General features: G+C 38.6%; 2 protein-coding genes across 4 annotated transcripts in view; one reads left to right on the top strand and one right to left on the bottom strand.

Annotated features, from left to right (window-relative positions):
- Positions 1 to 6,924: 6,924 nt before the first annotated feature.
- smyd4 (SET and MYND domain containing 4) lies at positions 6,925 to 14,576 on the bottom strand. Of its 2 annotated transcripts, none has more exons than XM_059351006.1 (10): positions 14,315 to 14,576; positions 13,350 to 13,494; positions 13,162 to 13,251; positions 11,223 to 12,177; positions 10,326 to 10,571; positions 8,334 to 8,512; positions 8,069 to 8,210; positions 7,868 to 7,984; positions 7,606 to 7,729; positions 6,925 to 7,117 (listed from the first exon to the last, which is right to left on the bottom strand). In XM_059351006.1, the coding sequence occupies exons 1-10, from the start codon at positions 14,449 to 14,451 to the stop codon at positions 6,982 to 6,984; spliced, it is 2,271 nt and encodes a 756-aa protein (XP_059206989.1). In that variant the 5' UTR covers positions 14,452 to 14,576; the 3' UTR covers positions 6,925 to 6,981. The 2 variants fall into 2 exon arrangements, with proteins under 2 accessions (XP_059206989.1, XP_059206990.1); XM_059351007.1 differs by having other exon boundaries at positions 8,069 to 8,174.
- The window catches only part of LOC131986175 (replication protein A 70 kDa DNA-binding subunit-like), a 65,631-nt gene continuing 57,040 nt past the window's right edge, over positions 14,401 to 22,991 (top strand). Inside the window, exons 1-7 of one of the 2 annotated variants that reach the window (XM_059351005.1) lie at positions 14,401 to 14,460; positions 16,040 to 16,150; positions 16,640 to 16,687; positions 17,456 to 17,531; positions 18,042 to 18,150; positions 18,232 to 18,314; positions 18,412 to 18,504. In XM_059351005.1, the coding sequence (XP_059206988.1) occupies positions 14,416 to 14,460; positions 16,040 to 16,150; positions 16,640 to 16,687; positions 17,456 to 17,531; positions 18,042 to 18,150; positions 18,232 to 18,314; positions 18,412 to 18,504 (565 nt within the window). In that variant the 5' untranslated portion in view covers positions 14,401 to 14,415. Of the gene's footprint in view, positions 14,461 to 16,039; positions 16,151 to 16,639; positions 16,688 to 17,455; positions 17,532 to 18,041; positions 18,151 to 18,231; positions 18,324 to 18,411; positions 18,505 to 22,991 lie in introns of both variants that reach the window. The other variant, XM_059351004.1, reaches the window with a different exon arrangement.

Raw genomic sequence — 22,991 nt, 5'->3', positions numbered from 1 at the left:
TGAAATATTGAAAATTTTACCCGAAAATGGCCGTAAACTGTAAAAAAAAAATAAGCAGATGTAGCCACCATGATGTTGCACATTGGTTGACAGTTGAAGCCCAAAGTTTAGTATTTTGACTGTCGTCATCTTGGTTTTTTAGAGCCAGAAGTGACCATATTTGGACGAGATGGTGGATCCTTCTGGTCAATTGGTTGATTTGTTGGTCAATGTGGTCTTGTCTGAACTAATTTTCATTAGTCAGATAGTCATTAGAGTTTGTGTCTACCAAAGCTTTTCCCCCCTACATTGTTGTTGTGGGCTACACGTGTTGTGGTTAGTACTTTTGCCTTACAAGAGGGTCACGGGTTCGAATCCAGCTTGCAACTCTTTTGTGTGGAGTTTGCATGTTCTCTTCATGTCAGCCTGGGTCTCCCATCTTTCTCTCACAGTCCAAAAACAGCTGAGGTTTAACTGGTGGCTCTAAAATTGCCTGTAGGAGTGAATGTGAGCGTGATTGTCTGTCTCTATGTGTCAGCCCTGTGATAGTCTGGAGACCTGTCCAGGGTGTACCCCGCCTTTTGCGCATGTCAGCTGGGATCGGCTCCAGTCCCCCGCAACCCAGTTCAGATAATCGCTTCAGGTTAATGGATAGATGTTGTTGTTGTTGTTGTTCTGCGCATATTTTGCTATCCACAAATACAAATTTCTAATTTGTAACTTGTATACTGGTTTTTACAAATAAGTGTGTATTTGTAAATATGTTGTGTATTTGTAAATACACAACTTTCCATTTGTAAAAACAAAAAAGCCAATTGTAAAACAGAAAATACTGTTTGTGTTTGCGTCTCTTTTCTCAAAGACGCATTTTTGAGACGTTCTTGACAAGATCCACACAGATTCACAAACAAATTTTCATTCGCAAATTCACAAATGGCCTGCCCTCCTTCACCAATGTTGTTGCATACAAATATTCCTTCCACAACATTTAGGATTTGTAACTTGTGTGTTGAATTTAACAAATAAATGTGTATTTGTATAAAAAAAAAAAGAAGAAAAAAAAGGCATTTGTAAAACTGAAAATTAATTAATGTAGATATAATGGGCAGATTTTTTCCCCCTATCAACCAATCGATTGGTTATAGGTCAACCAAAGAAAATCTTGCCTTATTAAAAACATGAGGCTAAAGTTGCTAAAAAGGCAGATGCTTGGAATGCCATTCAGACCCTAAATTTGTAATGTGTGTGTGTGTGTGTGTGTGTGAGGGTGTTCCAACAAGGTTAAGAGACCGTTTTCAGGAGAGTGATTGCTGCCGGCTCAGCTGACCCTCACCTCGTCCAGTCACACCTCTTATGTACACATGCCAAATTTAGCAAGCCCCTCTATCTGCAGCTGAAATTACACCAGCCCTCAAAGACATAGATCATGATTCTCATTTAACCCCCCACCCCCATCCCACCCCCCTTCTCTCTCTGTCTCTCTTTCTAATAATGATTTGGATGTTGAAATTGTAGCCTGCAATGCAAGCAGAAACCATTGAATGTTTCTATTTTGGCTCCAACTAAAATCGAGAACAATCAAGTCTTTTAAAAGGGTTTTAAATGCACCATTGTACTTTAGCGTTCAGTCATGAGTGACTAATATTTACTGTCAGCCATTTCCATAATAGTCGGTAATAGCATTGCCTGTTTAAGAGATGGATTGGGATTTTATTTTTACATGAGCAGCAGCCACATTACCATTGCCTGCATCATGTATCAGATGTCCTCCGCTGTGGAGAGAGGGGCTGAAAGATCGAGCATCGAGGATACTGTCTAAAGGAACAAAATCCACTTAAAGGCAGATGCAGACATCGGAGAGCTTGAAGGGGGTCGGAGCTCTCAGAAATGAAGTGAGGGTCTCGTGTCTCTATCAGACAAGAGGGGATGTTTGTCAGATAAAGTTGAACATAAGACCCCCCAAAGGGGTCTGCATGGGAGAATTTAAAGTGCAGGTTAATGGATAGGTGTTGAAAGGGAGGTCATTGGGATCGTTACTGTGTGAACATGAAAATAAGTAATGAGCACAAAGAGCAACACTATTAAAGCTATGAAAATATCACAGGGAGCTTAAAGGTGAATAGTTTCAGCACAACCACATTGCCTGCCTTTTGACTCTGTCTTTTAGGCTGTTTTTCTGAGCTCGACCTTCATGATCCAGTGGCAGTGGTTTTAAGTAATGGGCATCTGCTCTTTTCTTGGGCAAATAAACTGACAGTAACACCTGCAAAACTGAGCTCCAGAGCACAAAAGACTCAAAAACAGCAAGTTACAAACACACCAAAAAGCTAGTAAAGAGACACCAATTTCATACATCAGTTCACTAGTCATGAGGAATAACTGAAAGTTCCTATGAAAACCGCTGTTTAATGTCTTAAAAAAATAAACCAGGGTGATGTCGTCAGAGATATGATGGCTTCAAATCTTTGCTGAAAAAGCTGTGTTAGAAACTGTGAGTGATGTGTTTGAAAGACGTGGATATTTACCAGGTCAGGAAGGTCTCATAAATTTAAAAAATGCTTTGGATTGCACTGTGGATGCAAAGTCGGTCAGACCACCACTTCAGTCCAAACAGAATTTCTCAACAGCTAGTAGATTGACAGACTTAACATTTGAGCATTCTCTCAATGTTCCCAAATGCACATACCTACTGATGTCAGTTAAGAACGACTGGTTTTACCAAGTGTTTAAAGGGGTAGTGGGTTTTTTTTTTAAAGTGTGGTTGTATGGTGTACTTATTAATAGTCAGCATATTACCCACAGTAGATGCCATCAACAAGCCCTCAGTTTGGAGAAGCAGGCAGTAGTAACAACAGCAACATATATTCTACCCTCCTAATAACAATCAATATCAGCCCTTGGGAACAAGACACTAAAGCAGTTCTATACTCACTTCAAAGCCACCAGACTCCATTGACAAACACAGTAATTTTCCTTTGCAGAATATAGGAGTTGATGGTCTACCGCTGCCTTGATTGATTAGTTTGTTTGTGTTATTGTGTTGATTTGGTGAAAACTAACTAACCCTTTAAAACACCAAATTCAGTCAATAACACAAACTAACTAACCGATTGAGCATTAGACAAACGACTCTTGTGTTCTGTGAGGTTAAATTGCTGTATTTGTCAATGAAGTCTGGTGGCTCTGAAGAGAGCATCAATAACAGCTTCTGTTCTCCAAACTGTTGTCATGCAGAGCGCCGTCTACTGCAAGTTATACCCAAATTATGTATAAGCACCTCATGCAGCCCCACTTCAAAACTATCCAAACTGTCAGGGTCAGGACTTCCCAGTCATCGTCTTTTTTCCCCGCTGCGGCCACACCTTCAGACTTGAAGGTCAGAATTCATTGTTATGGTTACTGGCTGTGTGTATAATTCATGCCGAGCTGGTTGTAACGATGATGACCGGCGGTTTACAGGAGACGAGATGACTCAGGCCAACCTAGCTGTTAGTAACTCTGTCGGTCTGTGTTACAGTTATTGACGCAGGCCTTGTTACAGAATACACACACGACAGCTTTTTGTTTGCGGTCTGGCCAATTTTGATTGCATTATGTATAGCAAGACATCTGATAAGGCCAAGATCACAGCCACTGGAAATGGCCTCAAATGGCACCGGACAGTCGAATAAGAGGCCTGTGATCTGATACTGCTTCAGAGAGCAGCAGGCTTTACTCACGCTGGCTGTGTTTCTCTTTCTCATTCCATCTCCTCTCACAATATTTAGTTTGCTTGTGTTTTGACTCTTGAACATGAGCTCACATTTCCTCCCTGAGCTCCTGACTGATATAGATCATTGCAAAAAAAGGAAGGAAGCAAACAAACAAACAGAAATAACTCAGAGAATAAATGTGCAGCTTGTGCAGTTTTTGATCTTGAGATATACAGAATTTGTGCAAAAAGGTTGCACAAATTCAATTGAAACCTGATATACTCATGTTAAAAAAAAAATACCTACGGAAAATGTAGCTTTTTTCATATAACTACACTGTAAAATAAAAAAAATGAAAAAAAATAAAATGAGTTCAAGTGAATTCTGTGTAAAGAAAATACACATCATATTGTTGAACGTTAAATTAAAAAAACAAAAAAATATATTTTTTTAAATAGAGATATGTTACTGTATATTATCCATATTTTTTAAAGGAATTAACTGTAAAATAACTTGTGACCGTTTACTGTTATCAGACGGTAAATGTTTGGCAAACTTTTGCTGCCAGCCTTTTTTTTTTACCATTCTTTCCTGCTTTTTTTTCTTTTTTTACAGTGAAGTCAAGTTTTTACATTCAACAACTGTACCTTTCTTATCTCTAGGATTACAATAACAATTATGTTATCACTACTACTACATTAGAACTATCTCCTGTTTTGTTCTGTATCTCTGTGTCAGTGTAAGCAATGTTATCTCTCTTGCTCTGCATTTGCAGACTTTAAGCTGCATTGTGCCTCTCCCACTGCAAGAAGACTTTATTATCTGGCATGTCATGCTAGCATTATGTTAATATTCAGCAGCTTATTAGAGGACAAACTGTACCAAAAAAGGGACATGCTCTGGATTTTCAAATGTAAGTGTTTAGCAGAGAGGCTGCAGACTGTATATCAGCATGATTCAGTCTGCCTGCTCTCTGATTTATACCAGGTCAGTAGGAAATGCAGCTTTCACTTTATAGTGTACGATCTGCAAGTATGTTTAGTTTGCATGTGTAGCTGTGTTTGGCAAAGAAAACTTATCTGAACATGTGTCTTACATTAGAATTGTGCAGTGTTTATTAACTATGTACATCAAACATTATGATCGACAATGATATCGTTGTGTTTATACTCTTTATACTTTCTTAATGTACGCCTGTTAGATATTAATTACTATCTTTTATTTTTTGCACTTTTGAACTCATTCGCAGTCCATATACCCATTCACCCAGTCTGTTCTTTGGCTACTTTTTTTCTCTGTCAGTGATGTGCAGGTGTTAATATGCACCCACCACCTGACCTGTTATGAGCGTCATTGTGTGAACATTGTGTTAAACACCCATCCGACCCGAACTGCAAACTGGCAACTTTTTGAATTATAGTAGCAAAAATATAATGTCTGAGACAGAGGGCTTTAAATCACCATGTTGGCCTAATCCTCTCTAACATAAACATAATTTAATATTTTAGTTTTGAACTGCACAAAGGTAGACATTTTTGGGCTCTAACAATATATCAATTAAACTGTATTCATATCACCTTTCTGCAGGTTAGTGCAGTTCAAAGAGTCTCACAGATGACTCACAGGCTGATAATACAGGAGAAAAAAAGTGTAAAAAACCATAAAAAAAGACAAAGCAATTTGGCAATTAGAGACAAAAGATATTATAAACTGACATAAGGCTGGGCAATAGCTATGTTATATCAATATAATTTTGAGACTAGATATAGTCTTAGATTTTGGATATCGTAATATCAGTTTCTTCCTGGTTTTAAGGACCACTTTACAGTAAAATCATGTTATTTACTGAAAATGTCATTGTGTAAATATTTTGTGAAAAAATATACCCAGTGTGTACCCTTCGGTATCGATATCTAGGTATTGGGTCAAAAATATTGTGATATTTGCATTTCTCTGTATCTCCCAGCTCTGTGTGCACACTTTACTGTTTTCTGATGTTTCACAGATCAAACCATTGATTAACAAAATCAGCAGCTTAACAGATGATGAAAACAGCTGCAACTGGTTGCAGCTTTAATCTCTTTGAATATCTGCGGTTTAACAAAGATCTACGGAGCAAAGTCCCACTGGAATATTCCCTGTGATTTTTCCTTTCCCTTAAACTTTAGTCCCAGCTGATCATTAATGCCTTTACTTTTTTCCCGGTCTGAACTTGCGGCAACTTCATCATCATCGCAGTGTTTAGCAGGAAGCTGCCCCGTAGAGCCTTTCGGAGTTCGTAGACGACTCTTCAGCTGATTTCACCAGCTGCCTCTCCCCCGCGTTTTTTTTTCTTTTTGTCTTGACCTTGACTTTCTGTAAGTGTGCACCCACGTCTGTCAGACTGGCTGCCCTCCAGACACAGCTGATGTCTTACTGACAGATGCCTTAGGAGTTCCAGCTGTGATCGAGATTTTGTCGTCGTTGCTCAACAGGAGCTCTCACTCATCTCTGAAAACCAATGAAACCCTGCAGCAGAGCTCCCAGAGACCCTGATTATATTGTTTCTTGTGTGGCACATTAGCATTTATTCTTCATCCAGGAGTAAGAAAATAATTCATTTCAAGTAGAGAGCGGGGGGAAAACAACTCTTAAAACCTTATAATAATGCGTTTAAAGGACTGGTTCATTAAGACGTTTAAGTTAAATGTCTTGGAGGACAGGAAGTGGATACTGTAGGTTCAAGAGTCAGAGTTACATCCTGCTTTCCATCCATCGAAGCATGAAATTGAATTTGTAGGTGGATAACTGCTGCCACCTAAAGGTCAAAGGGCTACCTGAATGTGCATGCAGCATCTGAGGGATTTGCTAGATTTTACAGATTAATTAACTTTCAGCACCAGGTGTACACCAGGACTTTTTTTTTTTGACCCAAACAAAAAGTCACAGTTATGAATAAAGCACACTTATCTTTCAGAGGAGTACAGTAAGCAGGAAGTACCTGCTGCATAAGTCACTTCACACTGCAGGACCACAACTGAAGCGTGAAATTGAAATTATTGATGGATACATTCCAACACCAAGAGGTCAGAGAGCCACGATCAACTGCATGTATACCTTTGGCCATTTGGTAGCTGCAGCCTGTCCGTATAAAAAAAGTTTCAAATGACTTACACATATATAAACACACAGAAGTGCCTATAAACAGTTATATATCAATTTCTTATCACAAACAAAAACACACGGCCCACCATGAGAAATTTTCCATATATTTTAATCACTTTGACCCAGTTTAAAATTATATTTTAAGGTTTTATGTCTTGTTGTGTGTTTACACCCTGCTGTACCCTCGCAGACAGTCCTCCATGGCTTGCAGCTCCTGTAGTTCGTGACAGAGAGGGCCGCTGTGGAGGCAGAGCAGCCGTCTGACCTTGGGGATGACAGAGAGGGCCGAGCCTCTGGCACCACTGGGAGAAGGAGAGGGAGAGGAGAGAGGATGTTATTTTTGCTAATAATGTCAGTCAAAATGATACGATCGTGGGACAGTTGCACTGTGCATACACATTTAAGGGACAGACATTCAGAATTGTCAGAGTCAAAGTTTTTTAATAAGGGATTTTTTTTTTATATCTTTCTATCTTTTTATTACTCCATAAATCAGAAAAGCTGTCAGCCTTAAAAAAAAAAAGAAATTAAATACATTAAAAAATTCATCAAATTGCTGTATTTTTAGGAATAAAATATCATATAGATCAGGCTATAAATGTATAAATCTGTTTGAGAAAAAAACTCTTACTATCTTTTTAAAGGCCATTTGAGAAAAAAACCCATAGTAATTGTAAGATTTTGTACATTTTGCAAGAAACTTTGTGCCTGTAATGTCTCGTCTTAGCATATGACGCTAAAAATTACAAACCATGAAAGTTTTTCCATGCTGTCTGTACAAGTAACTCACCCATTAAAGTGTAGCTGAGCTAATTTGAAGAGTTGTCGACCCAGTTCAATACTGTCTTCTCCGTACTGGGAGCCAACAGCTGCAGCACTTCTCTCCAGATGGGAGGCAGCATTCTTCCAGTCACCTGCAGGAACAAAGCAGTTCACTCTGATCACTCTGCCTGAAGGAAATGTCCAGATTGGAATAAACAGGAAATACTCAGATCACTGCATACAAGAGGAGGCATGTATTAACAATAAAGTGTATGTATTATTATTCTCACCCATTGTAGCATAAGCTCTGGCCGTGGCATCTTCCAGCTCCCCCTGAACTGGATGTGTCTCTGCAAGGATGAGTCCAGACGGACTCTGGGTCCTTCTCAGCAGCCTCAGGACCTCATCTGAGCAGAAGAACAACATGGAGATGTAACAGATAATGATACGTCACTGTATCCAGATACTTTATCTGCAGCACGTGGATCCACCTGGCCTCTCTCTCTCCATGAGGTCCACAGCCTTCTCCAGGTCGACCCTGATCTCCTGCAGCTGCCGACTCACTTCAAATGAAGACAGACGATGACCACAGGATGCCTGCGAACATAAGAATCCTCTGTCCTCTCTGCATTTCTGGAAATCAGATAAAGTGTCTCAAATGATGAAGATGCAACAGTAGGAAGATATAGTTTGAAAGAGGAAATCAATAATAATAATACAAAGAAAGAAAAATCAGAAACAGTGATGAATGCATACTTTGAGAGATCCTTTGCACTTGCCACACAGAAGTCCAGACTGTTTACTGCCTCCAGCCTCTGAGCCCTCCTCCTCCTGCTGTTGCTGCAGAGTGCAGGCCTCGCACTGACACAGGAAGTAGTACTGTTCCTGCAGGAGACGCTGACGTTCCTGGGTCGCCATCCTGCTGCTGTGAGGACCTGAGGGAGGATAACAGAGAGTTATAACTCTCAAAAAGGAAAGTAAGAGAAAAACACTGCAAAAATAAAGTGAGTAATTGTATATACAGTATCTCACAAAAGTGAGTACACCCCTCTCATTTCTGCAATGTTTTAATTATATCTTGTCATGGGACAACACTGAAGAAATGACACTTTGATACAATGTTAAGTAGTCACTGTGGAGCTTGGATAGCAAAGTAAATTTATTGTTACTTCAAAGTAACTCAAAATACAACAATGAATGTGTAAAATGCTTGCAACAAAAGTGAGTACACCCCAAGTGAAAATCTCAAAATTAAGCCAAAATTGGGACCAATTAGGCATTTTTCCTCCCTGTGTAATGCGACTAGTTAGTGTAACAAGGTGTCAGGTGTGATTGGGGAGCAGGTGTATTAAATTAGGTATTTTCACTCTCATACTGGTCACAGGAAGTTCAACATGGCACCTCATGGCAAAGAACTCTCTGAGGATCTAAAAAAAAAGAATTATTGCTCTACATAAAGATGGCCTAGGCTATAAGAAGATTGCCAACACCCTGAAACTGAGCTGTAGCACGGTGGCTAAGACCATACAGCGGTTTAAGAGGACAAGTTCCATTCAAAACAGGCCTCGCCATGGTCGACCAAAGAAGTCGAGTGCGCGCGCTCAGCGTCATATTCAGAGGTTGGCTTTGGAGAACAGGCGTATGAGTGCAGCCAGCATTGCTGTAGAGGTTGAAGGGGTGGGGGGTCAGTCTGTCAGTGCTCAGACCATACGCCGCACACTGCATTCAATTGGTCTGCATGGCTGTCGTCCCAGGAAAAAGCCTCTTCTAAAAAAGATGCACAAGGAAGCTCACAAAAGGTTTGCTGACGACAAGCAGACTAAGGATATGGGTTACTGGAACCATGTCCTGTGGTCTGATGAAACCAAGATAAACATATTTGGTTCAGATGGTGTCCAGCGTGTGTGGCGGCAACCAGGTGAAGAGTACAAAGACAAGTGTGTCTTGCCTACAGTCAAGCATGGTGGTGGTAGCGTCATGGTCTGGGGCTGTATGAGTGCTGCTGGCACTGGGGAGCTACAGTTCATTGAGGGAACAATGAAAGCCAACATGTACTGTGGAATACTGAAGCAGGGCATGATCCCCTCCCTCCTAAACTGGGCTGCGGAGCAGTATTCCAACACGATAACGACCCCAAACACACCTCCAAGACGACCACTGCCTTCCTAAAGAAACTGAGGGTGAAGGTGATGGACTGGCCAAGCATGTCCCCAGACCTAAACCCTATTGAACATCTGTGGGGCATCCTCAAACGGCATGTGGAGGAGCGCAAGGTCTCCAACATCCACCAGCTCCGTGATGTCATCATGGAAGAGTGGAAGAGGATTCCAGCGGCGACCTGTGAAGCTCTGGTGAACTCCATGCCTAAAAGGGTTACGGCGGTGCTGGAAAATAATGGTGGCCACACAAAATATTGACATTTGGGTCCAATTTTGACATTTACAGTTGGGGTGTACTCACTTTTGTTGCCAGCATTTTACACATTCATTGTTGTATTTTGAGTTACTTTGAAGTAACAATAAATTTACTTTGCTATCCAAGCTCTACAGTGACTACTTAACATTGTATCAAAGTGTCATTTCTTCAGTGTTTTCCCATGACAAGATATAATTAAAACATTGCAGAAATGAGAGGGGTGTACTCACTTTTGTGAGATACTGTACACTTAATGTAAAGCCCCATATTTCTTCTTAAATATATGTCAGCACCATAACCATCCCTTTGCACTCACTGGACACATGTTCCTACCATAACAGTGCAGGATCTCTTGTCCAGGAGAGATTGCTTTAGCTGCTCTGACAGTCACAGTGACTCCACGATCTGTACTGCTGCTCTCAGCCACAGTGTCACTGCAGTCTGCAGCCTCACTGGTCCCAGTGCTGAACACCAGACTGGTGTTGGGACAGCAGGAGTGGTTCAGAAGGCTGAGAGTTGGGAATATTGCCGTAGCAATGCGGATTTCTCTGCTGGACTGCACCAGTGAGTTTGCTGCTCCTGTGAGATGCATGAAGACAGATGTAATTAATATAAAAGTATAAATTCTTCCATCATGGACCACAGTTTAAACATGGAGAGAATTACAGTAGAGCTGAATAAATTAATCACCAGCAAATGTAACAACAACCGTTTAGATCAGGTGTTACCAGACTTTTCCATACCATGCCCCTTTAACATGTCTTTAAAAAAATCCAAAAATTACTGCAAATGTAAAATAAATAAAAAATATATTTTTTTAATCCAACAATGCAATAATAATAATTATATACTGGTAATTTTATCCTCTTTTTGACTTTATTTAACTTTGTCTTTTTTATCAGTTTTTAGTTTTTTGTTGCATTTTATTTTTGTGTTTTCATCTAGTTTGTATTTAATTATTTTACTATAATTACTCTTATACCTAGTAAGTTTATTTTTTTGTGGATTGGTCTCTTAAGTTTTAAATTGATTTAAATAGTCTTTTTTATGGTCTTCACTTGTTCTTATTATCAACTTGTCAATCATCTGTGAAGCACTTTGATTGATAAACATGTTTGAATTTTGGACACTAAAGAAGGAACAAAGTGCTTTTATAATTGTAACTTTGAGACATAGTTATGATTCTTCATTGTGACAAAATTCATTTTGAGGCCAGGTGAAATGAGTCACCTGTGTGCTGCAGCGTGACGAAGGCCTGAGCGTTACACCTCAGCTGCAGCATGTGCCTCAGAACTGCACTTCCCAGAAGCCACAGCTCCGAGCACCACTCTGCTGTACCTCCCTCCTGGTCCTGTGATTGGCTGTCCGTCTCTGAGGTTCTGCTTAGTTCCCAGGATGAAGGTGGTCCTGCCCTGCTGAGCTTTAGGTAAAGAGCTGCTACGGTCAGCGCACACAGGAAACGCACACCAGGGCTGTGGTGACTCAGGTGGTGCTGTAAGTGGAAAACACTCAGGTAAGAGTCCCCGTAGTGTAAATGACATGGACAGGAGTCACCATGCTCTTCTTGGATTGGCTCCCTGGCCATTTGAACTTTCTTTAACCCCGCCTTTAGTGTCACCCTCAGAGCGAGCTGTGACATCACACCCGTCACGATCAGCTCTGCTCCAAGGGGACACTCCCAGCGGTGATGCTCCTCCCAGGCATCTCTCTGACAGGAATTTGAACAGTAGCGACTGTAGCTGCAGCCGTCACACGGAACAGGATGCAGCGTTTCAGTCAGACACCTGTGACAGCGCCGGTGCTCCATTCCTCTCTCTGCCTCCTGCCTCCCTCTCCTCCCCTCCACCTCCTCCATCCCCGGTATGAGCACGCAGCTGTACGGCCTGTCATGAAGAATCACCTCCCCGGCTGCTATTCTCTCTGCAGCCACAAGGTGGCGCCCTTTCTCTGCGCTGAAGCAAACAGCAGCTTCAGGACAAATCCCAAATGTGAGAGGTCCAGCAGATGCCCTTTTTATTCCATGAGGGTGGCTCTGATTCTTTGTGGCAGGACTGTGATGATCCTCTCTTGACCTTTGACCCTCAGAGAGGTGCTTCAGGCACTGTGTGCGCCGGTCCTCGAGTTTGTGTGAAAGATGTGAAGGATAGTTGTTCTTTAACGCTCTGTCAATGTCATCTAGGGAGTCCTGAGGGGGAAAAACAAAGAAACACCAGAGGCAATCCAAGTGACCGTGAGCAAAACATAAAGATGAGAATTTAATAACGTATTTTAAGCAATTACAAGAAGTTTTAAGTGCTTATGAACAAGCCTCAATTTAATACTAATACCTCTATATGACCTACTCTCACAAGGAAACAAGACCATCAGTAAAAAGACTATTTCTATAAAGTTATAACACAGGTGAAACTTTGAGTCGACCTACAGATGGAAATAATTGTGGGAGTTAAAAGAACTTGAAACTGGTCCTTCATTGACCCTTTTCCTCCTTGACTTGTATGTAATATGTCCAGTGATTTTACTCACGTACTATACTTAAGTACAGATTTGAGGTACTTATTATGTCTATTTTATGTAACTTTATGCTCCACTACATTTTAGAGGCAAATATTGTACTTTTTTCTCCACTACATTAAGCTGACAGCTTTAGTTACTTTTCAGGTCGAGATTTAACATAAAAAACATGATCAATTTAAAATGATTTCACATTTTTAAAAATGAAACCACATAACCACAGTTTATCAAGCCCTGCCTTGACATCAGTAAAATGCTGCTTCCATAGATGCATCAATAACAACAATAATAAAATAATATATTTGGGTTATTTGGGTTAAGTACATTTTGAGGCTTTCCTGCTTTGAATTCAGTAAGTTATTTGACTTGTAGTGGAGTAATTTTACAGTGTGGTATTAGTACTTTTACTGAAATAAAGGATCTGAAAACTTCCCTCACCATTGTTTATGTCTATTTTATTTATGAAATACATGGAGGAAAGCAGAAACATGAGAATAAAAAAACAGCAGTGAAGGTACAGTATAGTCTAACCACCAGAACTTCTACATAGACCTTCCCCTGTAATAGAGTGTGTGTTAATGGAGGTAGTGCTAATGCAAAGTGATTAAAAACTATGACACAACCTCATGACTGAGTTGATGAAGATGGCAGATCTTACCTGGTAGAGCTGCAGGTGGCAGAGAGCAGCAGAGCGGTTGGCGTAGCACAGAGACAGCTGCTTGGAACTGAGAGGAGACAAACACAGGCCCTGGCAGAAGAGGAGACAGAGGAGCTGCATGTTAATGCATGTCAATGAAACAGAACAGGAAGTCAGTTCAGGTTAAATTATCCATATATTCACTTCACCTGTGAATAGTGCAGAGCAGCTGCAGTGTAGTCTCTGCTCTTGAAGCTGCAGTTTCCTCTCTCTCTGCATTTGGCTGCTTGTTCTGCATCCTTCTGCACAGAGTGTCCTGCAGAGATGGACTGCAGGAAGTCCACATCATCCTGGCTGTAAAACACAAATAAGAAAAATTACTGAGAAACTTTCTTCGTGAACAAGAATTAATTTAGTGCCTCTGTGTCTAAATGTTCCCCAGCAGCATAAAAGACTGGGATTTATGTTTATAGTCCCATTTTATAACTAATAAGCTTCATTAAGCGCTTTAAAAAATACTCAAAGATGCTTAACATGAAATGTATGAGCAAATATAAATACAGAAAACAAAAAACAGAATTTAGAGTTTTAAGCTCTGAAAATCAAAGATCACATTTGTCAAGTGAATATAAAGTGTGTAAAGCTGCAACGGAAGAAGTGTTTAGATCCTTTACTGCATGAGAGTATGAGAAAATGTACTTAAAGTATCAAAAGTAAAGTACTCGTTATGCAGAATGTTCCCACTTAAATGTTTTATATATTCCAAATATAATATTGGATTATTATTATTGATGCGTTTATGTAAGCATCGTTTTCATTTTCTCAAGGTAGGGCTAATTTAATTACTTAATATACTGTAATGAGGTTTAATTTATAAAAATGTGAAATCATTTTAAATTTATCACGTTTTTTATGCTAAATCTCGACCCGAAAAGTAACTAAAGCTGTCAGCTAAATGTAGTAGAGTAAAGGGTACAATGTTTGCCTCTAAAATGTACTGAAGTAGAAGTATAGAGTTAAATAAAATAAAATAAGTAAAGAAAAAAATTTACTTAGTTACATTCCACCACAACAGAACGCTTTAATTAGTTAATGGCACTTCATTTAGATAATACACTTAATATTGATGGGACAGAAGCATGAAACCCACAAACTACTGAAGCTAGCCACTCACGTTGTCAGAGTGAGGCTACATTTGAAAACATCATCGACTTCGTGCAGAGATGTAAACTTTTCCTTCAGCTCAGGATCGAGTCCGCTCCATCTCTGAGCCACATGTTCCTGCCACTGGACGAGCGGGAGATCCATCATGAGTTCCAGGTAAAACACACGAGCAGTGTAAGGAAGGTTTAGGCTTTGTTTTGGGTCCACTTCACACCTGCTCGCTGCAGACAGAGAAGCGCTGGAAAGTTAGCTTGGATGAAAATCGCGTTTCCGTGCACAACCTTCAAACTAAAAGGAGTACTGTCAAACCCATTGCTTTAAACCAGGGGTCTCCAACTCAAATTACCTGGGGGCCGCTGGAGGCAAAAAAAAGACACAAAATTACAAAAAAAGGCACAAAATTACCAAAAAAAGACACAAAATTACCAAAAAAAGACACAGAATTACCAAAAAAGACACAGAATTGTTTTTAAAAAAAAAAAAGACACAAAATGACCAAAAAAGACACAAAATTATTTAAAAAGACACAAAATGACACAAAAAAGACACAAAATTACAAAAAAGACACAAAATAGACCAAAAAAGTAATAAAAGGGACCTTCCACACACAACACGGTAAAGTGCTGTTCATATAAAACTCACATTAAACTTTCATATCAAGGTGGGGGCCACAAAATATGAAATGTTATAATGATGATACTACTACTACTACTACTACTACTACTACTACTACTAATAATAATAATAATAGAGCTTCTGTACAGAGAAGGTTAAAAAACAACAACACAAGACCAAAAGTTAAATAAAAGGAAACACATTGTTATAGAAATAAAACTTTAAAAAGTAAGAGAAAAATAATGAAAATAAATACATAAATATAATTTTTTTTAATAATAATACAACAATGATATCAACAGATGTATGCAAACAATGACTGGAATTGAACTGTATATGAATTGTATGTAAATGCAATGATACAATGAACTACTATCTGCCAAGTAAGAAACTGGACCAAATGCTATTTGTTTAAATTTTGTAACTAATGACAGAAGTATGGCGGCAAGTATTGCACCACTCCAGTGCCACTGTGGATCTTAAATTACCTTTTTAAACATAGGAATGTAAGAAACTCTAAGATGATGCAATCTAGTAAGACAAGTAAATATAAGTAGTGAACATAGAACTGTTAAATTAATGTTATTTTGCTCACACTTCATTTCACCCCTGAAAAGTCATTATCCCACTTGGGCTACCCCAGCCAACAAAGTCTAGACACACCATCCTTAAAATGAACAAATAAGACCTTGGATTTTGATAGAAATTCTTTAAAAAGAATTTTAGAACAACATGGTTTCAGTCTGGATTTAAAAAAAATACAACAATGACACATCAGGCAATTGGTTATAGCGTTGTGCTGCTACATAATAACTAAGCATGTCAGTATTATATTGAGGGCTAAAGAGAATTAGAAGTATAGAATAATAAAAGTAATAACACTTACACTTACACTACTGCCTGATGTGGGCTGTCCTTGAGTGAGCTTTCCTGAATGCATGATGCTTTTGTTAATGTACCATTGGCCTTACGTTTTGAATTGAAGTAACTTTTAACATTTTACTTAAATAATCTGGTGTCGAACAATATCCTCACCTTTATTTTGAAGGCATGAATTTGCCACATCCGATGTAATCGCGTTTCCGATCACGTTGCTCTCTCTCTCTCCTCTCGCGATAAGTGCCGTACCTTTCACTCACTGAGCTCTGCACGAGAAAAGCTCAAAAGCTGCAGCTTTAGAAAGACTTTACCCGGGGACATGAGTGTACGCCTCACACAGGGGGCCATTCAGGTAAGCATACATAGTAATATAACAAATAAAATACAGTTTTCACCCTTTTCATGACTTGAAATACGAGGCAGATATGAAGCATAACAGCTAGCTGCAGCTGTTAGCACTGTCAGCTGTTAATAGTTTAGTTTAACAGCTGAATCTGCAGAAATGTTAGCACTAACAGCCATATAGTTTACACTTAGCTGCTGTTTAAAATTGTAAAATACTTTTTGTGTGATAGTGGGGTGAAATAAATGCCCAATTTGTTCAAATGTTGTCGCAAAACAATGCATTAGTTATGTGTTTAGGCTGAATTCTTGCCTTTTGGCCAATTCCTCCCACACATTTGTGGTTTGCTGGAGAAACTGTTTATCTCCTAGGGGCGGTACAGAGTAATTATAACTTCAGTCATCTGCTAATAACGTTAACTTTTGCATCAATAGCATAGTAATATGACGAGGCCAGGCAGTAGGTACTAACAAGTCCATGTTTGTTATTGTTGTTTAGGCCCTGGCCAGTGGCATACAGCTCGACAACTCTGTGTTGCAGCTGCTGGTGAGTAAAGAGTTCACTTGTTTATAAATTTTTCTATTGTTAAAAAATGACCAGTTAAGTGTTGGTTGGACCTAAAACAACCTGATCCCTCTCTTCTGTCAGCTGGAAAGCCCTGAGCCTCACTCAGCTGATCCTGACGCTTGTTTACAAACAGTTCTGCCTCAGGATCAGACACACAAGTGGTGTCAGGATTTTCCAAATCCAATAATTTTGAAATTTAAACATTTTCTTTTCCATCACTGAAGGTTCAGCCATGGTTAGACTTAGTTTTATACCCAGATAACTGTACTTCACACTTTCAAATTCTTCTTTGAAAAGACAGGCTATATGGTATTAAGTGGGATATGTCTGCCTTTTTTATATTGGCTTATACCACACTTAAACATTCAATTTCACAAATCCTGTTTTTGGATTTTGATAACTGAAACTGAAAGCTCATTTCGATCGATTTTCTATTAAAATTTAAATCATGACACCCTTAAAAATCCCTCTCTACCATTCGTATACTATTTAGTGTTGATTCTTAAAGATCAGCAGATCTGTGCTGTGACTTTTTAATAAATATGAAAAAGATAAGCAGATTAAATGAAGATTATTATCATTGTCTAAATTACTTTTACTAGTTTATTACTTCTTTGTACACAGGATAGTTGAATTAATAAATCGTCATGCCAAAGTCCAATGTCCGCTGTCAAGCATGATGATCCTGAGACTTTAAACCTTTTATTGTTCTGCTTATAAATCCTTTTTTCTTTCTGTGTTTGTCAGAAAATTGGTCAGGTCAAGAATTCCTCTCCACCCCGGTTCCGGCTCTCGATGAGTGACGGTCAGCACTCGATGACTTGTGAGTATCCTGCAGGAGCCAAACATGTTAAATCCAATAATAGCATAAATTGTAAAATACAAAAATACTATTCAGCAAAAGGCCGATACCAGTACCAATTTAAGAGGACGAAAATCATACAAGCATACATTCATATATGCTATATCATATACCATACATACTATACAATACATTTGTTTGTTCTTCAGTTTCTAACTATTTAATTAATGAATTAACACAAATAAAATAAATAGCTAAATAAATATAATCCGATATGATCAGTCACTCAATTGTTGACTACCTAAATAAAGAATAAATAAAAATAAAATAAATCACCAATAAAATTTCTAAACCCCAAGCAGTGTTTTCTGTGTTATGTATTATGTAAAAACAGTTTTCTATAGGCCCATATAAAATATACGCTGATACTGATAAGCACCAATCTGTCAAGCTCTACTCAGAAGATAATAATAGATAAATCTGTTGAATCATCTTTTTTTAATCAACGTATGTCTGTTTTTGTGTACATAGCGTTCCTGCTGGCCACACAGATGAACTATCTGCAGGAAGAGAATCTGCTTGAGCCTCACTGTGTGTGCCTAATCAAGAAGACCACTATCAACACATTGTCAGATGGCAGGTATGTGTGTTCCCTTCCTTCTCTGTATATTTTTTTGCTGCATTTAATCCCCTGTGGCCTTATTTTCTCTGCGTCTTTAAGGAATGTTGTGTGCGTGCTGGACATGGACGTGTTGCATTCTGCAGAGGAAACTGGAATGCAGATTGGAAATCCCACTCCGTATGGTACAGCTGGTATGATTCTTTTAAAAATGCACATGCAAGAAGTTAGAATCAGTAATTAGAAACTTCTGCAGGTCTCTCATGTTTGTTCAACCTGCAGGTAGGACGTCTGACTCTGCCCCGGATAGCACCTTTGTCCCGGCGTCCCCTCTTCCTGCTGCAGTACCGGGACCCTCCTACAGGAGCGACAGCAGTGAGTCTCATATCAAACATTTTCTACAGTATTCCAAGCTTTGTATTTATAATTCTCTTGTCCTCTCAGTCATTACACATTAATTCAATAACATTAGTAACATCAGTGCTGTGATAATGATAACCGTGCTATCTTAAGTCGGGTTACTTTTGGCAGTTTTTATCAACCAGGACGAGGATTGAGTACTAAACTCAGTGGCTTTAAGGCACAATATAACACAACCATAATAATAACTGTTTTGTATAGCACCTTTCATACGTAAAATGCACCTAAAAGAGCTTCACAGTATGGCATTAAAAACAAAAGTAAAAAGTAAAAAAAAATAAAATAAACAAATATAAAAACAATACATTTATAAGAATTGCAAAGAGCAAAAGATACAAACCATGGACTGAAACTCTAACAAAATGTCTGTTTCCAGCTAAAGGTATAAGAATTAAACACATCAAATGATTATTTTAGCACCCTGTGTACCAGAAAGGACAAAGTTGATAAGTTACATAGTTTCAAGTATTAGCTTAACTTACAGAAATTTAGTCAGCCTAAAACTGACTCTAGATATATAACTTTGTGACAAAATGCCCTGCAACCGTAAATACACGTTAAATTTACTGAATTTCAGGGTTGCATTGTAACTGCTGATGTCTCACGTCTGTATATGTCTGTATCCAGTTTGGTTCTCTTAAAAGTTGAGTATTTGGTTTGTCAGATTTAAAAAACTTGTAGTTGTTCTAGTTGTGGTTCTTCACCCTGTTGGTAGAACATTTCACCAAACAGCAGCTTTTAGACAGTTTGCTTGCTAACAAACAGAATGGTCGTGGAGGGAGCGATGGTGTGTTTTCCCCTCCATTGGGGGCGGGGCTTAAGTGTGTTTTGTCTGTATTACGTCAGTAGTACTGAGTTGAAGTCCACTTGAATCACTGGGTGCCTCATTTTCTGATACCTGAGAATGCATCTGAGCGAGATAGTAATTGTTTTTATCACTCATCTGGAAGGCAGAACCGGCACGTCTACGATTCACTCTTTTGCGTGCTGTGACTTTCTCTTGTGTATCTGCACTTCTTACGAGCTGCCAGTACCAGTATCAGGCTCCCTACGTGTATAATTAGGACTGTCACGATAGCTATTTTTGTTTGACAATATTGCCCCAGATATATAAACTATAATATTGTAATTTTAAGACCAATTTATGCCGCTTATATAATGTTAAAATAGGATTATAATGCAAGTACACCCTTTCAAAGAGCAATGAGCTTTTAATTCGTAAGAATATTCACACATTAATGTGAACAAAAATAAAAATATCCTCAATAAATAAAAGAAGAGAGCACAAATTATGTTTTATTTCTGTTTGCTGTGAAAACATGCTTAGGCTCTGTGCCCAGCTCTCATTACAGTCTGTTTGTCAACCATCATGTTGGCTAAAGTGATGCTGACATTATTAAATAAGCAAACCTGCAAGAAACACAACATCTAGATATCGATGTCAGACACACCTTGTAAGTAAATACAGGTGTGCCTTGAATATGTGATAATTGTTAGGATATTCCAACTAACTCCTAACCAGAGAACAAAGAGCAATCACTTTTTTAAAGAAAGTTTTTAACAGCTAACAAATTGGATGAATGTGTCTGAAGCTCACACTTATCGATTACTGCACTGACATTTTAGATAAAGCAAGAACATACAGCTGAACTTTGTTTTTCATGCACAAGTGAGCAGCATGAGGCTGATTCAGAGGAAAAACGACACAGACAGATGCACAGTTTGTTCATTTAGATTTAAAAACACAATATTCTGTGTTTAAAAACCATGTGTGGATGCTTTCCCCTGACACAAAGACATCTGAATAAATCATCTTAAACAGAACAAAACACCCTGAGGCCCTCTGGCTCTTTAATCATGGATATTACATGTCATACAGACTGATACTTCTCATTTACTGTGCAGAATTCAGTTATTAAATACCTCACTAATATATACAAGTTAGATGTGCTTGGCAACAGGGCTTTGCTCAAACTGAATTGAGTTTTGTTGACAAGAAGTCACAGAGTTGATTCTTTATTCTTTAGCCATGCAGAAGAAACATTTCAAACGTAGTTTTTTTATATACGACCAAACTGTATTCATGATTATTAATATTAAGGGATCATTTTCAAATAATTCATCATCATTTTAGACTAAAATATTATCTGGCTGGTTAGATTGATGTGTTATTATCATTTTCCTTGTCGGAGTAAGGCTGCAATCAGCTATTATTGTCATTAATGATTACTCTACAGATTATTTTCTAGAATAATTGAATATAAATTTGTCCTATAAAATATCAGAAATTTGTGAAGATCCTCAAACTCCATGTTGATGTCTTTAAATGTGTTGCTTCCTCAGTCTTTAACCCAAAAGTATTCAGTTTAATATGACACAACACAGAGAAAAGCAGGGAATCTCCATATTTGAGAGGCTGAAATCAGCATTTTCTGCCATTTTTGCATGAAAAAACCCCCAAAAAGCCCAATATTAATTGATTAACAAAACAGTTGATCGATTATAAAATAGTTGATCCTTTTCTCAGATCTCAACATAATAACATATTTTGTTGATAATTTGCACCAGAGGTGTTCAATATTGCCATTCATGGAACTCTTCCAAGACAGAGAATAAACTGCGGACCCCCTCATCTACTATTCATGCTCAGACCTATTATTTTTTGCAAATATATACACTACAATAATAACTATACAAATGCAACCAGTCTTAAGTCAATATGGATACAAATTTAAGTAAAAATTTAAATTTGGTAATATAGAAATACATTTGAAGAGATATGTACAATATGTATTTATGTAACATTAGTGTAACTGTGTGAATAAAACTGAATTATTGCACCAATTTAGATAGAAAGTCTGTGTTGCATGGATTAATTATTATAAATAAACACAATTTTGAAATTATGTGGTCGATACATGAATAAATGATGAATTATGTGGTCTTAGTTATGTTAAAAAACAAGAAAAATGTTGTATAATCTGAAAATATGTTTATGACATGTCTAATACAAACTAAGAGTTACAGATTTATTGGATAACAACATAATCTATAAATAAACTATTATAGATGCAACAAATTATTGATTTTGTTAAAAACAACAATCTGAAAAAGAATTTCTCCAGTCATTATCAGGTCTGTTACACTGTGAGAATTGATGGTTTCAGAATAACGGGATACTTCAGGAGGTAAATTGTTGTTACTGTAGTTTTGGCCCAGTTTTCTTGAGAAAAAAAAGAAAAGAAGAATTTATCAAACTCTCATTTAACCAACAGAGGGAGCCATGTACCCTGTGAGAAAAAGCTGCTGGTAAATTATTTCAATCTCTCTCTGGTTTCTCTCTCAGTCCTGTCTGTAGTTCTGCAGCCATCATTTGTGGAGCCTTTATTGTTTGGTTTTCAATCTCATTTACCAAACCACGCTTTAACCACAAAAAGTGAAACCTGGTTTCCGTTCTTTTGATATTCACAGCTCTTCAAAGGCTGCAGTCTGAGTGTGAAGGTAGCTACAGCAAATTAATGGAAGACTACACATCTTTCTGCCCTATTTTCATATCACATTGTGCCCTTTAAAAAAAAAAATCATATTTACAGCTTAGCTATCAGAGCAGGGAACTATCCTGCCCACTGGCTACTGCGGCTGATGGAGTCCATAACTCACACCTTTCACTGTTTTACCACCAAAAACACTTCTAAATGATGGTTGGTTTTCTGCCAAAAGAGCTGGCACCATGTATCATGCCTAAAGTAGCTGGTGTTTTATTGGATCTTCTTTTATTAGCTTAGTCTTTGTTTCACTCACTTGTTTAATACCACCAACTGCTCTCAGCATTGACATTGATTTTTTTATGTGGCAGAAACATGCCCAATAGTCCTCCTCAGTGGAGGATGCAGGCATGTGGGTGGATAATGAGTGCTTGCTATATATTGTGTGTGTGTGTGTGTGTGTGTGTGTGTGTGTGTGTGTGTGTGTGCGTGTGCGTGTGTGTGTGTGTGTGCGTGCGTGTGTGCGCGTGTGGTGACTGAGGTAGCTTGTGTGGGCTGGTGGCTCCTCCAGTTCACGGCTTCATGAATATTGTGTTGTGGACTGAATCCCCCTCGTAGCGGTTGCACAGACAGAGGGAGGGAGGAGGGAGCGGCAGAAAGAAAGACAGACAGGCAACTAATTTGACTCAGCAAAGATGAGGCTCTGCATTAAGTAGTTCATCTTCCTCGTTATACCCTTAGAATCATGTTACCTCAGAGATCCCGCCAGATGCACAAAAATCTGCTGCTCCGTTTAATTGTTCTGTTGATGGAATGGTTCTGCATTCCTCTTGCGAGCCAAAAAAAAATCAAGCTTGTGCAAAACGTCTTGTAGAATTTCTCCTGCTTGATGTGTTGTTTGAGCACTTGCAGTAGTTCTATAGATTTGCATGCATTTACAAGATTGCTAAGTGGAGC

The sequence above is a fragment of the Centropristis striata genome, chromosome 15 (genome assembly GCF_030273125.1).
Source record: "Centropristis striata isolate RG_2023a ecotype Rhode Island chromosome 15, C.striata_1.0, whole genome shotgun sequence".
NCBI lineage: Eukaryota > Metazoa > Chordata > Actinopteri > Perciformes > Serranidae > Centropristis > Centropristis striata.
This window is presented reverse-complemented; position numbering and strand designations above follow the sequence as displayed.